General features: G+C 38.7%; 2 protein-coding genes across 4 annotated transcripts in view; one reads left to right on the plus strand and one right to left on the minus strand.

Moving 5' to 3' along the window:
- Positions 1-16,874, plus strand: part of nfkbiz (nuclear factor of kappa light polypeptide gene enhancer in B-cells inhibitor, zeta) — a 692,084-nt gene that overhangs the window by 509,050 nt on the left and 166,160 nt on the right. The window lies entirely within an intron of this gene.
- LOC109200954 (angiogenin-1-like) overlaps positions 4,592-16,874 on the minus strand; it is a 132,545-nt gene continuing 120,262 nt past the window's right edge. Inside the window, exon 3 of the mRNA XM_025902704.1 lies at positions 4,592-5,406. Coding sequence (XP_025758489.1) covers positions 4,873-5,406 — 534 coding nt within the window. The 3' untranslated portion in view covers positions 4,592-4,872. The remainder of the gene's footprint in view (positions 5,407-16,874) is intronic.

The raw sequence follows: 16,874 nt of genomic DNA on the forward strand, positions 1-16,874 counted from the left end.
AGTCAGTAAACACCAGTTTTATCATTATCTTGATTAAACATACATAATGAATACATCCTTATATCTGAACAGAGAGATATAACATGCACTAAATTCAAATTCACTGAGCCAGCCACTTGTTTGCATGAGATCTGAGACACTGGAAGCAGCAAAAAAGCTTGTAAAATGTTGTTTTGTGCAATTCAGGTGGACTGAAAGAAAAACTATTAATAATATCAATAAATGAAAGACTGCAGTCCAGTTTGACTAAATTAAAAGTGAAGATCCAGAAGAGGCAGAGCATTAACAAGAACACTGTCAGTGTCTGTGTGTCATGGTTCTGGGTCTTTGTCCCAGTGTTTTGTGTTGGTGGACTTTTGAATCTTATTCAATCATTGTTGTCGTATTCTTATGCTGACTGAGGTTTCCTAGTTTAGTTTTCTTGCATATGTCAGTTTTCTTCTTCTTAATTGTTTTTAGTATTATTATTATTGTTTGTCCTCAGTGTCTCCAGTGCATGTCAGTCTTGTTGTCATGTCCCGTCTGTCATAGCCTTCATCTCTGCATTCTGTCTTTACCGTCCTCTTAGTCTTGTCTCTCCCTCTCTTTGTGTCTTAGTGCTGTCTCTGTGTTTTGTCTCCTTTACCTGTTTCCAATGTCCCTCTCTTTGTGTTTTGTCCTTGTCTCCCCAATCCATTGTGTGCTCCCATGTTTGTTTATCCCCATCTTGGTGTCAAGCTCACCAAGCTCTTATTTTGATTTTGAAAGTCACTGTTTTTTGTGGTATTGGTGATGCAGCTAAAATAAATGCTTTTAAATAAAAGAATAACCATTCAAAGTGCTCAGTGGTGAAACTGTAACTCTTTCAGAGTTTGACAGCTGGACAAGTGATGCCTTATTTAAAGAAACATGAGCTGAGTTCAGCATATTATCTGAACAGAGCTGATTCAATGAGCAAGAATAAACAGTGACAAGAGCAACAGTTAGTACACTCTTGATTATCATATGAATTCTAATGAAAACCGTTAATCTGTTAATATCCTGTTAATCTACATACAGCAAATAAAGAACATGTGACTTTAAAGCATTCAGCAAAGTGATATCTGTCCTCTGCCCACTAAGTAGTGACTCTACAAAAATTATATTTCATTTCCAGAGTTATTCTCCCTGACATGTAGGAGTGTAGAGGTTTAAAGTGAAACTCTTATATTGCTGTTACATTTGTACAGGAAACATCGGACTTTATCTCAAAAATCCATGGAAATTCATTCATTATTGAAAACGCTGTTTTCATTCATTCACTATTTAATGTTACTGAACTAAATGTGAGACAGCTTCTCTTTGAAAATACAATTTGTAAAAATCATGAAAATTTTAAGTGACAGAAATTCTCTGAGGCAGAAAGCTGGTTAATAAGTTTATTTTATCAATTCAACAATTCAGCAGAGGGAGAGCAGATGTAAAATTAACTGAGTGCAGAACATAATGTTTTATTGCATTTTCACTATTCATTGTTTTTCTAAAGCAAACTGAAGAAAAATCATGATAAGCAATAATGAGATTGTAGCCAGGATGGCTGTAAACTTCAAACTAAGCAAAACGCAACAATTCAGAACAGTTTAACCAATTTGCTGCTATGCAAGTGGACTGGCACTCCATGTTTACACTTTATAGGAACAATCCTGTTGTCATGGCGTCGACCTGTATAACTACAATTAGGATGTGAACTGGTAACAACAACATTAAAGCCAACATTATGTGTTCCGTCACCATGTGCACAGGTGTTTCTGACCCTAACACCTGTGTCCAGAAGAAATGTGTTTATTTTTTTGCATCCACCATTTCGACCGTTGATTTGTCTCGTCTGCATCACTGTAGCACATTCGTATTCCAGCATGTTTCCAATGACATGTTTCTGATAGAAGTCCAGGCTTGCACAGAGCTCCACAGCAGAAAGCAGGCCCAGCAGCAAACAGACAAACTGAACCTGCATGATCCTCTGGTGAAGAGAAAGGAAAATAGTGTTCTTATTAAACACCACAACTAATGTAGTTTCAGAAAGGAGAGACTGTGTTTGCTATCTCCATTCTTTCTGAGACTGACAGATCAGAAGTAACAAAACAAAACGGACAGTTTGATAATTAAATTAAAAGAGCTGGTACAAAACACAGCAGGGGGAATATTAACAGGAAAACTGTCAGTGTCTGTGAGATGTCTGTTTTCTTTCTGATATGCTAATCAGTTAGTGCAGCGATAATCAGTGTAAATGTTAGCATAGTTTTATGTGACATCGAATTCGCTCAACTAAAGGTAGTTTAGTGTCGTTGGTCACCATTATCAAAAACATAGTTATGAGCTTCTGTCTTAAAAACACAAAAGGAAGCTTTAAAAAATTGCGATACAGCTTATGTTTATGTAAGAATATGACATTACAACATTTTAAAAGTGCTGTTTTTTTCAACTCTGCACACAGGACATTTTTATTGTTCTCTTTTATTTCTTCCTCAGTGGCGTCCACAAATTAAAACTTACCAAAGTAAAGCCGTCTCTCTCCTTTCGTCGCAGATGTAGCTGTTAAATATTATGTCCATCCATCCTTTACATTACTGCCATCGTGTGGCCGTAGTCACCTATTGTCACTGAAAGCTGCTGTAATTTCAATATTATTGGAGACTGCAGCTCTGTCTGCGATACAGGTGTGTGTGTGTGTTTATTTTATTTTATTTATTTTAGTGGTTTCTGCTTGCCTTGTGTGTAATTGCACTGATGTCCATCCAACTTTGTTTATTGGCTTCATTGTTTAATAATCTTAGTTATTGGTTAATATAACCACAAATTGCTGTTGAATCTAAATGTCTTACAGTGAGCCTCATTTGAATTTAGATTTTGTCTTTTCACACACTGATTGTCAGCCTGAAACTTTTACATTACCCAATGAAACAATGTTCAAGAACTAAAACATCAGCTCAGACATGAAATCATCTTAAATGTAAATACCAGAGAGCTTTCCTCTCATGTATTTTGGCTTGGTGTGTAATAATAATCAGTGGCAGTCCTAGCCTGTTTGGCGCCCTGGGCGAACACCCCGTCTGATTATAATTCTGATTGTTTCAGGATGACCTGCCATTATCCAATGACACATCTGCTTACCTGTATCTTTTGCTCGTTTCTCCTCTTCTTTTCTCTTTTTTCTAAACTGAGCACCTGATGGCTTTTAACTTTTCTTGTCCATCTTCCATTGGTTTTAATTTTGCACTCCAGTATGAACACCCATCCCCCAACACGGGGATCACCACAACATAACCTAACAGACCTACACCTTAGTTCACAGATTCACTTTGTCTATGGTTTATTTCTGGGATTTCGCACAACCCAGGATTCAAATCATGAATACATAATGGGCTTGGATTTACAAAATTATGAATGAAATGTGCTCTATTTGGAAGCAGCCGGCCCCTCTCCCTTTCGACAGGTTGTGTGTGAGACTTTAAATCATCAAACTGTAAATTATAAATTTTAAATTGTTATTGATCCCTTGCCTGGTCCTAAAGTGTATATTTATTTTCTTACTCTTCTTATATTTATTGTTTGTTTACTTGCACTGCTGTAACTGGAGCCTCGTCATCCCATCTCTCTATATACTGGACTGTATGTAGCGGAGATGACAATAAAGTTTACTTTGACTTCAGCAGCGAGCAGGCGCACCGAGGGCTCTCGCGCTCACTTGCAAATTATAAGTCTGTATCATGATGTCTGGTGTTTTCGTGTTTGTTGGTTTGTTTTTATTTTTGTTTTATTTTGCGAGTTGGACTCCAGCCAACCAGAGAATCCCCCGCCGCCCCGCCCTCTCCTCCCTGTGCCGCAAGCAGCAGGCGCACCTCGCAAACGGAGGGCGCCCTTACTCCCAGCAAATGGGCGGCAGAAAACCGATCGGTGCCGATGCCATCTCCAAAATGCGCTGGCATGACGTCGGGGCAGCATGAGTCCGAGCAACTGTATTTTTTTTTTTGGAGATGCCTGTAATGCTGCCCCCACCACGATGCCGCCCCTATCAAAAACCGTGTTAATCAAAAGATGTGCGATCAGTTTGTTTCATTAAGTCATGTAAACAAGGCATTTTGTAGTGGGTAAAGCAAATGTGGCAATTTGTCTTGAAACAACAATGGTAATCTCCAAATTTCAACGTGTTTCTCTAAATAGAATTACAACTTTATTCTTGAAATTTTGACTTTATTCTCCAAGTAATCAGTAATATTTTTTTCTTAATGTGGCCCTAACACTCCTTCGTACAGGTGTGTACACAGAGGGAAGCCCAACAATGTCTGACCCTGATCTTTGCAGCAGGAGTGATAGCAACGATATTTAGACTTTTGCCTTTTGGTCAATTATTTCAATCTTGATGCTTTAAAGCTCATCTTAGAAATGAATAGTTGGCATAAAATGAAAACAAAAGCAATAAAATTTAATAACATTAAAAACAAAAAAAACATCTGAGAGGCAGGGTGCTGAATATGAACATTTGACCTTGTGAGTCCTGTGACTGGTGATGCCAAAAATTAAAAAAAAAAAAAAAGTAAATAAACTAAGCAAAAACATTTATTACATACTATTCTGCGATCAAATAAAAATATTTTATTAGAAGCCAGTTTGATCGAAGAGATTATTTCTACACAGCATCCTACAGTCAGTACAATTAATATATCAGTATTGGTGGGTTGAATATAGTTTGAAAACAGTTTTATATTATTTAATGCAATGTGTGAAGCCGATCACATGTTCAAAAAAATGTAAATGGTTACTGATAAGACAGGCTCGAGTGAAAACTTGTGACGAACAAGATGTTTCCAGCGACTTTTGGTCAGAGCTGATGATAAATGTTGATCTTTTGTTATCTCAGACATGTATATTTGTGGGTACAGAGGTATCGTCCATGGGGATTTTTCCTGTAGTTGTGTTATTGGATTCAAAAGTCACTATGTCCTTCTCAAAGTGCACAGGTAATCCTCCACATTGGACTACAACTATTCTGTTAGTGAGAAGTTTGCCTTTATACTGGCAGTTGGGTTTCCTGCCTCCATTATTCTTTAGTTCACATTTAACAATACTGAACTTTGCTTTACTCTCTGTCAAGCAAGTATTCTTATGAGGTGACCCATGACCATTACAAATGGCTTTGACCTTTTCGTAGTCACTAAGGATGAATGTGTTAGCTTTCTTACAACTGTTGTCAACATTGTAGATCTGCTTGTTTTTTATTTCTGCATCACATTTTTTCGCTGTCATCTTGGCATCTACATGCTGTCGTTTAAACTTTTCATAAGGGGTTTCATTCTTCAGCCATTTGACTTGACGATTAGTTAGTTTTGAGAGTCCAGTGGCAAAGAGCATCACAAGCAGCAAACAGGCAAACAGGATCCTCATTGTTTCCTAGAGAAAGAAATACAGGAACATTTTCCAGATTAAGAATTTAAAGCAGCAAAAATCTTGACACTGGTGGAAATATTTATTTGATTTCCTGCTGAATTTGTAATTTTGCTCCCTTACAAAGAAATGAACAGTCTCTAATATTTATGGTAGTTTGATTTTAATGGAGAAAGACAGAATATCAACCAAAATTCAGAAAAAAAAAAAAACATTACATAAAGGTTTTTGATTTGCATGTCATAGATTGAACTAAGTATTTGTTCCCCTATAACCAAACCAGAATTGTGGTTCACACAGATTGGATGGCAGTTAATCAATTACAGATACTCCTGATCTCAGTTTATTTTGTGTAAAAAACACACCTGTCCACAGTATCAGTTTCTTCCAATCCAACTTCTACACTATCATGGCAAGACCAAAGAGCACTCAAAGGACTTTTTACTGAGGTCTACAGGGACAATACAAGATCATCGACCTTCTTCAGGTCTACAGTCCCCACCATGGGCAAGACCAAAAAACTGTCAAAGATCAACAGGGACAAGATTGTAGACCTGCACCTCTAGACCTTTCTTTTGAAGTGAGGATGGTTATGAGAAAGTTGTTGGACCAGCCAAAACTAGAAGAGAGTAAGCTTGTTAATGCCTTGAAGGCAGTTGGGGCCACAGTTACTAAAAACATTGATAACCCACCACGCTGTAATAGACAAAAATCTTACGGCACTTATAGGTCCCCCATGTATAGGCCCATCTCAAGTGCGAGTGAACATCTAAATGATTCAGAGAAGACTTTAGTGTCGGGAGATGAAACTAAAGTCAAGTTATGTGGCATCAACTGAGCTGCTGAAATGGGAGTGTGACCAAAAAGACAGCATCCCCACAGTCAAGCAGAGAGGTGGAAACATTATGATGTGGGGCTGTTTTTATCCTAAATGTACAGGAAGACTTAGCTGGGTCAGAAAATGCGACGTCAGACTGCATGCTACCGATTGGCTTGTCAGTCGCGGCACTCAATGAATCATGAGACGGTGTCCTTCGCGAAAATCAAAACTGACATTTTTTAAACCCGGTAACGAGGGAAATAGCTGCACAAAGCACACAAAAAGCCACCGATTGCGCAACAGATATATCATCGCTGCAACGTCTTCCTTAGTTGTGGTGTTCGTGTTGCATATGAACGACATCACAGACATTTGGCCACTTTGCTGTAATGACCACACGCACATTAGGTGGTACTTGATTGCAATGGAAAATGAGTCCCGTCAAGCCAATCTGAGTATGTACTAATGGAGAAGTGCTATAAGATCACAGAGTAGTCTAGTCAGTCTCCAGACCTCAGTGCTGTAGAAAATCTGTGGAGGAAGCTGAAGTTTCAACTTTCCAAGTGGCAGTCAGGAAACTTAAAGGATTTAGAGAGTTTCTGTAAAGAGGAGAGGGCTAAGATCTGTAAACCAAGAGACGTGAAGCGTAGTATGACCATCTTTTGGCCAGACAAAATATGTAAACATGTTCGGTTCACCCTTTCAGGTCACATACTGAGGCCACAAACACGACTCTGTATTTCTCTTCTCTCTTGCTTCTCACATTTTAAGAGCCATTTTTCACAGATTTACGACCGTCACGTAATTTTTGGCACCGTTCTCTTGAAACTTCTATTTGAAACTGAAACACCCCGAAAAGCGGAAGCATGCTTCTGCACACCTGAGGTGCATGCGCTGCGCAGACCCCCTCTGCATGTCCGCCGGAGGGGGCTGACTTGAGCAAAAGACACAGAACCAGCAAGAAAGGAAAAGACAGAAGCAGACAGAGTTAACCTGAGCTGGAAATAAAACAAGAGTCAGCAAAGCAACTTTTGAGAGGAGATCAGGACCTGATTATTCTTCTAACTGATGCCTACACACAGCTCTGCTGGACAGGTAATTACCCCTGTTTGGTTTAATATTCTAGTTCAAACAGTGTAACTATGAAGCTAAGACAAATACAGATCATATATTTTCATACAGTGATGTTCCAGTCGGGTTGATGTTTGTGCGTCTTCACTGTAAAGACTGCAGGTTAGTGTCTCCAAATGTGTCTGTGAAACACACCTTCAGTCTAATATTGACACCGTTATGCCGTGTGTACTTCAGTCCCGCTACCTACTCTTGAAAACGGTGTGCACATCTACTTTGCTATTTACGGTTCAATATGTGTATGTAGGTAAGGAATTCCTGTTGCTCTGAGGTACATCTAGCAAACTCCAATTATTTACCACTAATAACAACCATTTTACTTTATTAATACTCTTTAATAATATCTCATTAGTTTCTTATTCAATTTAATTCAGTGTTTTAAATAATTCAATTATAAAATCAATCTAAATCAATATAACAGCTTCCAACAATTCAATATCAAAACCAGTCTAATTTTTACTGCAGGAAATAACTTTTTGAACAATATTACTGGATTTTTTAAAGGCAATAATTAATTATTTACATACAAATGCTTGCATGTAGATATTATTATGAATATTATGTGCCAAACAATTACAAAAGGCTGCATTCACCAGGTTAAACCAGTTGACTTTTCACAAAGCCATGATAGATAAAGTTTGCTGATCAGAACTTGGTATAATCTTAGCAATGAATAAATAAAATATGCTTCATAAAGGTTCATATGTTGTTTATCACTTTAGCTTTTACAAAACATGAAAATCATCAAAAAGGTTTCTGGTTATTTGTTAAAAGTTTGGAGGGGAGTTTTTTATTTAAAGCCTTTTAAATAACCTTGGTAGGGTTTTTGTTTGTTTGTTTACATTGTTGTTGTTTTTGTTTGTTTTTTGATTGATGGATTTATGATGTGGACCTAAAGGGATTAAGAGTTCTCTACTTACATCCACACATTGAAGCATACATACTTTGTCTGCAGTTAGGTAATAGCTGTCACAGCAAAATATTATCTTCATACATGTCACAGCTGTGTTAGCACTAATATTTATAATAGATGTGATCATAAATAGAAAACACTTCTGCTAAATGTTATTATTATATTAGAAATGTATAAAGCTTGAATTCACACTTTTCCAAATGAGGATATATACCTTATTTTTTACCTTACTGATCAGTGGTTGGTTAGTTAACTGCAGGTGTTCGGGCATGAGTCAGTTGTCTGGAAGAGCAGGTGCTGATGATGTCTTCAGTGATTCAAATGCCCTGAAAGTGGAAAAGTTACACTTTATTTGAAAATGAATCAATAAAGACAGGCCTCTGTTTTGACATGCAGTAATTGCAATACTCATGCATTATATGCATGCTCACAGAACCCAGATGATGCCAGCATGTTTTGAAGCCCATGTCTGGATAGTGAATGTGAGTATAAGTGTGGCAGGAGAGTGATTTCTCTCTCTTTTTTGGAAGTATGCAAAAGCCAACAAGTTCTTGCCGAATGAGAAGTGAAGCCTGGAGATGAGCAGAGATCAAGTCAAGTACAGTTCAGACACGCTGTTATTAAATTCTACCTGAGCAGGTTATAGTTCACCTCAGTAACAGAAGAATAAATAACACTTGGCTCTGAGGGCTTCAGTTTTTATACATTGCTGCAGCACCGCCTTAAGCAATCATTTACATCAATACCTACATCACTAGCCCACCAGTTCTAAGAAACGTCTCTGTTTGTGGTTCAGAACCTAATGTGATGACCAGTGACCACAACAGCATGCAGCTGCAGGTTGTCATTCACACCTGGCTTTATGGTAAAGAGGCATATTTGCAGGCAGCTACTTGAAAATTTCTGTAAAATATTATTTTTATATAAATAAAACAAATGTGTCTAAAAAAATAGGTAAACAATCAGAATAATTACATTTTTGAAAACTACAGAAAATGCATTTGGCTTAGTTTTTGTTAACTTGGGTGTAATATGTCATGTGTTGTTGTTCAGCTGTAGTCTTCCTCCACACAACATGATGAGTGCCGCCTGCTCCAATCAGAGACGAGGTAAAATGCAGCACTGTTAAAACAATGAGATTAATGCTGCATTAAAATGAGCATTTAGCACATAGAGAGGATTAAACAGTTTAATTTGAGTTAATTATTCATAAGGCAGTTGCTACATATTAAAGCTCTGAAATGTCATATTGTTCAATTCAAACATTAAAGCTTACACTCTCACAGACTAACAAAAGAGACATGGAATCACTTTAGTTTGTCTCCAGATGCAGTCCGTGCTTCATTCAGTAGTTTTAATTCGATAGCAAGCAAAAATGTATTTCCCCGGCAGAGACTCTACATTGCACTTAAAACATGCTATGAATAAAATAATCAGTGAAAATGAGTTGATTTTAAACCACAACTTTGAACATAACCTGCTCCTGATGGTTTTAGTGTTTTTTTCTGTCAGCTGCAAAGTTTAAGAGTAAAGACAGAATATAAAAAGAGAATTCAGATATGGCTCCAGTCTGGGACAGACTGGGTCTAAAGCACAAGTTACCATGGCAATATACCCCAGTAAAAAGCAAATCACCTTTGTAGGACATAAAACCCAGAGCTAACCCTAAAGTTACCTGGTTAAGACAAAATTGTGCTTCATTTTCGTGACTATTTACATTGTAGATTCTCACTGAAGGTATCAGAACTATGAATGACACATATATGGAATGATGTAGTAAACCAAAATGTTTAAAATAACTCAAAACATGTTATATGTTAGATTCTTCAAAACAGCCACCCTTTGTTGTGATTATTGCTTTGCACACTCTTGGCATTCTCATGAGCTTCATGAAATGGTTTTCCAAGAGTCTTGATGGAGTTCCCAGAGGTGCTGAGCACTTGTTGACTCTATTGCTTTCACTCTGCGGTCCATCTCATCCCAAACCATCTCAATATGGTTTAGGTCAGGTGACTGTGGAGGCCGGGCCATCTGCCACAGCACTCCATCAATCTCTTTCTTGGTCAGATCCCCTTACACAGCCTGGCGGTGTCTTTGAGGTCATTGTCCTGTTGAAAAAAAAAGACGGTGGTCCAACTAAACGCAAACTGGTTGGGATGGCATGTTGCTGCAGGATGCTGTGGTAGCCATGCTGGTTCGGTGTGACTTCAGTTTTGAATAAATCCAAAACAGTGTCACCAGCAAAGCACCCCCACACCATCACACCTCCTCCTCCATGCTTCATGGTGGGAACCATGCATGCAGAGACCATCAGTTCACCTTGTTTGTATCAGTCAAAAACATGGCAGGTGGAATCAAAGATCTCAAATTTGGACCCATCAGACCAAAGCATGGATGTCTACCGGTCTAATGTCCATCCCTTGTGTTTCTTGGTCCAAACAAATCTCTTCTGCTTGTTGCTCTTCCTTAGTAGTGTTTTCTTAGCTATTTGGCCATAAAGCCTGATTCACACAGTCTCCTCTGAACAGTTGATGTAGAGATGTGTCTGCTACTGTTTATTGGTCAGATGAACACACTGCTTCTGAGTCCTCTATCTTAATGTTTATTCCCTGTTCACTTTTCTTAGGTGGAGAATGTTTGTCTTGGTTTTCCCAGTGCTAATCTGGAGGCGGAGCTGCTGGCACCAGTCATCAAAGTCCTCAGTCAGTCTTCTGTACTTCCCGTGGTCCCCATTTACCAATAATTACTGAATCATCAGAGAACTTTTGCAGGAATCATTTATCAAAAGTGTAGGAGAAGTCTATTGTTTATATTGTAATAAAAATGGAGTCAGGTCTGTTCCCTATGGGGTACCTGTACTGCAAAATTCCCATTCAGACACATAATTATGGGCACTTGTGTATTGAGGGGGGTTGGTAAGACACACCAGGATCCATGTGGTGATGGTCCACACCCGTGTAATCCAGCTGGTCCTTCAGGATTGTGGGTATAATGGTGTTGAAAGCATTGGAGAGATCAAAGGACATAATTCTCATAGTGCTCCAAACTATTTCCAGGCGAGGGATTGATGTCAGAGCTGGATGATAGCATCATCTACCGTAATGTTGGTGTAGTAGGTGAACTGGAGGGTGTTCAGCAGTGAGCTCACCTGGGGCCGAAGGTGAGCAAGGACAAACTCCCCATGGTCACCATCAGGTGTGATGTCAGAGCCTCCAGCCTCTAGCTGTTGTTCATTTACATCTGCCTAATTGATCATTTATCCTCAGCACACTTTTCAGTTCTCTTGCCTGAAACTGGACAACATGTAAAATCTTATTTCAAGCTGCTGCTGCACTGTTAAGAAAATCATAACTTAATCCTCATAGCACAGTCACAAGAAAACAAACAAACATACAATCATGTGAAAAAGTGTGTTTTCATAGGAATCTATAGCATACTCTGAAAAACTAAGAACACTCCATGATTCAGTCATTTGTAGAGCGACCTTTTAGCAGCAGTAGCGTTACCAAATTGTTTCTGTATGACTATCAGTGTTTCACAAGGACGTTTGGCTCACTCTTCTTTACATTGTTTCTTCAGATCATTGAAGTTTGTGACATTTATTTATGTACAGCTCTCTTAAGTTCCCTGCACTGAATTTTCGGCTGAGGTCTGGACTGTGACCGGGCCATTGCAACACCTTGACTCTTGTCTTTTTCAGTCATTCTGGGAACTTTGCCCTGGTGTGTGTCACAAACACATTTCTGACTATAGAGTACTTGGTATACGGGGGAGTTCATGGAAAACTCAATGACTGCAAGGGGCCCAGGTTCTGTAGCTGCAAAACAAGCTCAAATCATCACCCCTTCACCACGTGCTGACAGCTTGTATGAGGTGTTTGTGCTGGTATGCTTTGCAACTTTGCTACCAAACTTGCATCCATGCCGTCATGCTCTTTTTAGAGAGAAGAGACTGTCTCCTTGCAACCCTTCTAACCAAGCCACACTTATTCAACTCTTTTCTAATCGTACTGTCTTGGACTTTAACATTTAACATGCTAACTGAGGCCTGTAGAGTCTGAGATGTAGCTCCTGGGTTTTTTGAGCTTTCTCTGACCACTGCACAGTTTGACCCTGGGGTGAATTTGCTGGGAAGATTATGACATTCTGATTATGACACACAGCTGAATACTCCAGACCAGCAAACTGCCAAAATGTATGCTTTCATAGAGGTGCTCACACTTGCTGGTAAAACAATTTGTGAATTGCAATGAAGTTGGTTAGAAGTAATAAATGGGGAACATATTACACTCTAGAGTCTACAGACAAGTTGGAGCATCCAAATCACATGATCAAGTGAAGATTACTTCGAACATTTACTGACTCTTGTTTCAATTTGGGTAAGAAGTGCGGACTTCAAACTACATTAAAGTGTTTAAATTGTGCTGATGGATCAAGTAAAACCAGAGTTGTGAAAAATAATGTAGCCCATGCTTTTTCCCCAAATACTGTCATCAGCTTGAGTGCAGCGACCAAATGCCAGAGTGTAGCATTTGGTTGTTCAGGAAAAGGGGAAGTTATTGGAGTGAAGGCAAATATATGCTGCAGCTGTGCTAAAAAAAAAAAAAAAAAAATACACCAAACAAGGCAAGATAAGCAGTTTGTAAAAGTGAAATATATAAGTAAACTCTAAAGTAATTAAAAACAGCCATTTATAGGCTTGACTTCAGAGTTTTAAATTACACAAAGATTGCATTATCACGTATTTAGTTAGTGTGATAACATCTAGAGTTATTGCATTCGTAGAAGTTTCATCTGCTCTCAGAATAGATTCAGTTGTTCACAGTTTTGGCACACGGTGCATTACCAGGTTGCAAGGTGTTGAGTTGTGGTCATGAAAAGAACAAAGTGGTTAGCAAAAATTCTGTGATGCAGTGTCATCTGACGGTTGACAAACCCTCAGTCTAGCCACAGTGTGACAGCACGGCTTCACGGAAAGTCACGTTTTGAATATTTTCTCATGCAGTTTTTTCTTCTCTATATTTCATGTTCATTTACTTGACCAAGCCTCTGATGTGTAAATCAGATCCAACTGAATGTCATCAGAACATATTATATAATAAAAAAATTTGTTTTCTTTTACTAATAAATCGATGATGAGGATTTGGAGTAACACTGAATATAGAAGTTTTCTATCTCTGAAGGTCAGTTTCTATGTTGGATTGTAAACTCACTTTACTAGTCCTCCTCCTTCATTATTCCATCCATTTTGTGCAGTTGATCAGTACCACTGGCACCAAATCAGCCCCGGAGCATGATCCTACCACCACCAGGCTTAACATCTGGTGCAGTGTTCTCATATTTCAAAGGATCACCTTTGATACACCAAACATACTGTTGTCATTGTGGCCATACAGCTCAGTCATAGTCTAGTCTGCCCATAAAGCTTTCTTTCTAGAAGCAAATGGCTTTTTGTGGTTGGGATCCTCTCAGTTCGCAGTAAAGACAAATTCCCTCTGATCTAAAGCTGGTCATACACTGTGGGATTTTTGGCCCAATTTAAGATGAATTTTCAGTCGTGCAACCGTTTTGGGGATCGGCCCAAGTTTCACCTTAGTCATGTGTCATATATCGTGTAGTACACATGGGGTAATGAGAAGCAAGTAACACCTCATGACCAGCTCCCGATCAGCAATCACATGGTTGCAGCCAGAATTTCAAACCTGTTAGAAATTCTGGTCACCCCAATTTAACACAACCTGTCACACTGCGCACGCACAAACACAGAAATGGAAATGAAAAAGACAAAGAAGCATGGCAGTGCAGTGTGTGATCTGGACACAAGCGATGGAGGCCCAACTTGTAGAACGTTGGGAAGCTCATCCAAGCCTTTTCAACGTGGCCTCACAAAATTATTACGACCACAACCATGAAAAGAGTTGGATGGACGTTGCTGCTCAATTGCAGCTGCCTGGTCAACGTTTTTCATTAGCAAGTTTGCAAAGTTGATGGTGGTGTGTGTGTGTGTGTGTGTGTTTGTGTGTGTTAAAGATAGAGAGGAGAGACAGATTTTGTGTTATAAGGTTCACGTTATAGACGCACAGTGTGAACACTCAGGTTGCATCAGAGCATCGGGCCGCATATTGTGAGACCGTGCATCGTGACCTACGAACTTCTAACCCCTTCGATTCAATCGTACAGGGTTGAGCAGGAGCTGAATAACGCGACTGAAAAAAATCGCACAGTGTACGTACAGCTTAAGGGGGACACTTTGGGTCTTCTTGCAGACCTTGGCAAAATGATAACACATCCAAATAACTTGTTTCCTCTAGTGAACTGTATCCCTCTATTTTAGTTGAGATTGCTCATGTCAAACATTTAAGAGTTTAGACTGTTTACTGTGAGTTTTCTTACAATTAACACAAATATCATCTGGCTTTTAGTACCGCAATATATCGTATTGTCTCCTCTGTATTGTGATACATATTGTATCGCCAGATTCTTGCCAAACACACCCCTAGCATTTACACTGCAGTCTGCCTTTGGTGGCTTTTTTGAGCAACTGTGGCATTCATCAGTATAACTGACAAACAAAACAAAACAACGACTACACTAAACACTAACTGCACACTAACTATAGACTCCAAACACGCTAAATGTCACAAAACTCTTAAATGTGTCCGTCTCTTCCTAAACAACCAAATGCCACATGTTGCCATATAATTTTTGATTGTTTGACAAAGTATGCTTTAACACCAATAGGGAAGGGAGGGGTGTTTTGTTTTTGGGAGTGTTTTTGTTCGCAAGTGGAGAGTGTTTGCTTGCACTGTCCTTAGAAAATGCAGTTTTTACAGTTTCTTCCCGCTGTAAACAACACTGTTTTATTCAGAAAAAAACATTGCGTGCATTTTCGTATGGAATGCCAGGACTGCCAAAATGAATTAATTAAATACACCGTTAAATAATTAATAAATGTGTCATTAATTAACTAACATTAATTAAATACATATTTATGACAAATTCAATTAATTATTGAGACATTTAATTAATTATTTCATGATGTATTTATTTCATTTGGCCGTAGGGGTCAGGACTGCCAGAACCGACAGACAGACCCTGAGTGAATTAAGTCCAGTGTTTAACCACTGAGAGCTAAAACTCAGCGGAGGATTTAAAGCTGTGTGCTGGTGACTGGATGTCAGCCGCTGATAAAGTACTCTGTAGTTTTCTAGGTGTCCATCGCTCTCCGTTTAAATCCGTTTGTCGTCTTTATCAAAGGTTAGTCACTGTAACGGAAACACAAGCTCCAGCAGTCCTGAGCTCCAGAAAAAAACTACATTTACTTGTGCAGAATAATGCGCCGACATTGCGTTATATCGAGCTGCAGCTGCCCACGTTAAACTGTGGTTATCACCAGGTAACGTGGGCAAGTTTTCCCGAATAAGGAGCAGATGTTAAACAGCTGACAGGTGAGCAGGATGTGTGCAGGTAAACTGAGGGTCTGTCGAGCTGATCGCTGGTGTTGTGAGGAAAATGTTATTTATGTTACAGAAACACAGAGACACAAGAGCAGGCGGAAAGAGACGACCGTTCGGTGAAAATTAGAATCTGCGGATGTAAAATGTGGAACACACAAATCTAACCGGTTAACGTAAAAACATTTAAGCTGGAACACCGGAGCTGTGAACTCGGTACACTCTGTCAACTGACTGTTAGCTGAGCTAGCGACATCTCCGAAAACATCGGAGCACTTTTGCAAACATGTTCTATTTTGACCAGCTGACCAGACGTGAACTTTACGCCACTACATTCACACAAAAAAATAAAAAATGGGTAGCACACATTTCCTGTAAAATTAAAGTAACATAATTACAAGGAACATTTTTATTAATCAACTTCATGTAATATTTATTATGTGTGGTGCATTAATTAAAATTTCATGACCTTTTGCTATTAAGTATTAAACCAAACGTGTAAAACTGTGCACAGACAGAGACTCATATCTTTACATATTTGGCCGTGCAGACAAACTGCTTGTAAGTTGTTTTTTTGCAGTCATGTTTGTGTAGCGCTTCATGTTGATGTATATGTGCCATATATGGGCTCAAAGACACGAAGTTGACAGGAAATGTGGGTGCTAAGCTGCTGCTATGTGCGCTGAATCTATTTATGGCTAAGGCAGTTGTGTAGTATAAAAAGGGCTGACTTGGAAATCGTGGTTCATTTTTACTTTTGTCCCTTGGCTTTCTTTCATGGTCCTTTTTGAGTGATCCTCAGCTCTACACAGGTCAGTCTTTAGACTTGTTATATTTTAACTTTGATTTTATGTCTCTTTGCTTTTGCATAACCTTTTACTTGAGTGTAATAAAACTTCAGGTCACGATTAACTGCAAATCATTTTCATTCGAGTATTAAAAACAATTGTTATATTTAAAAAGATGTTAGTTTGTCCAATTTCTCTTGAGTGTAGATGTGGTAAAATACATATTTTTATCATTTAAGTACAAATACATGTGCTTGGGTTAAAATTAGTCTAGTAAACTGTAAGAAACTGATTCAACTTCTTTACTTAAAATAACATCTCTAAAATGTACTTGTTTGAATGACTCTGAGTACATTTTAAAGCCTATTT

The sequence above is a fragment of the Oreochromis niloticus genome, linkage group LG23 (genome assembly GCF_001858045.2).
Source record: "Oreochromis niloticus isolate F11D_XX linkage group LG23, O_niloticus_UMD_NMBU, whole genome shotgun sequence".
Lineage (NCBI taxonomy): Eukaryota > Metazoa > Chordata > Actinopteri > Cichliformes > Cichlidae > Oreochromis > Oreochromis niloticus.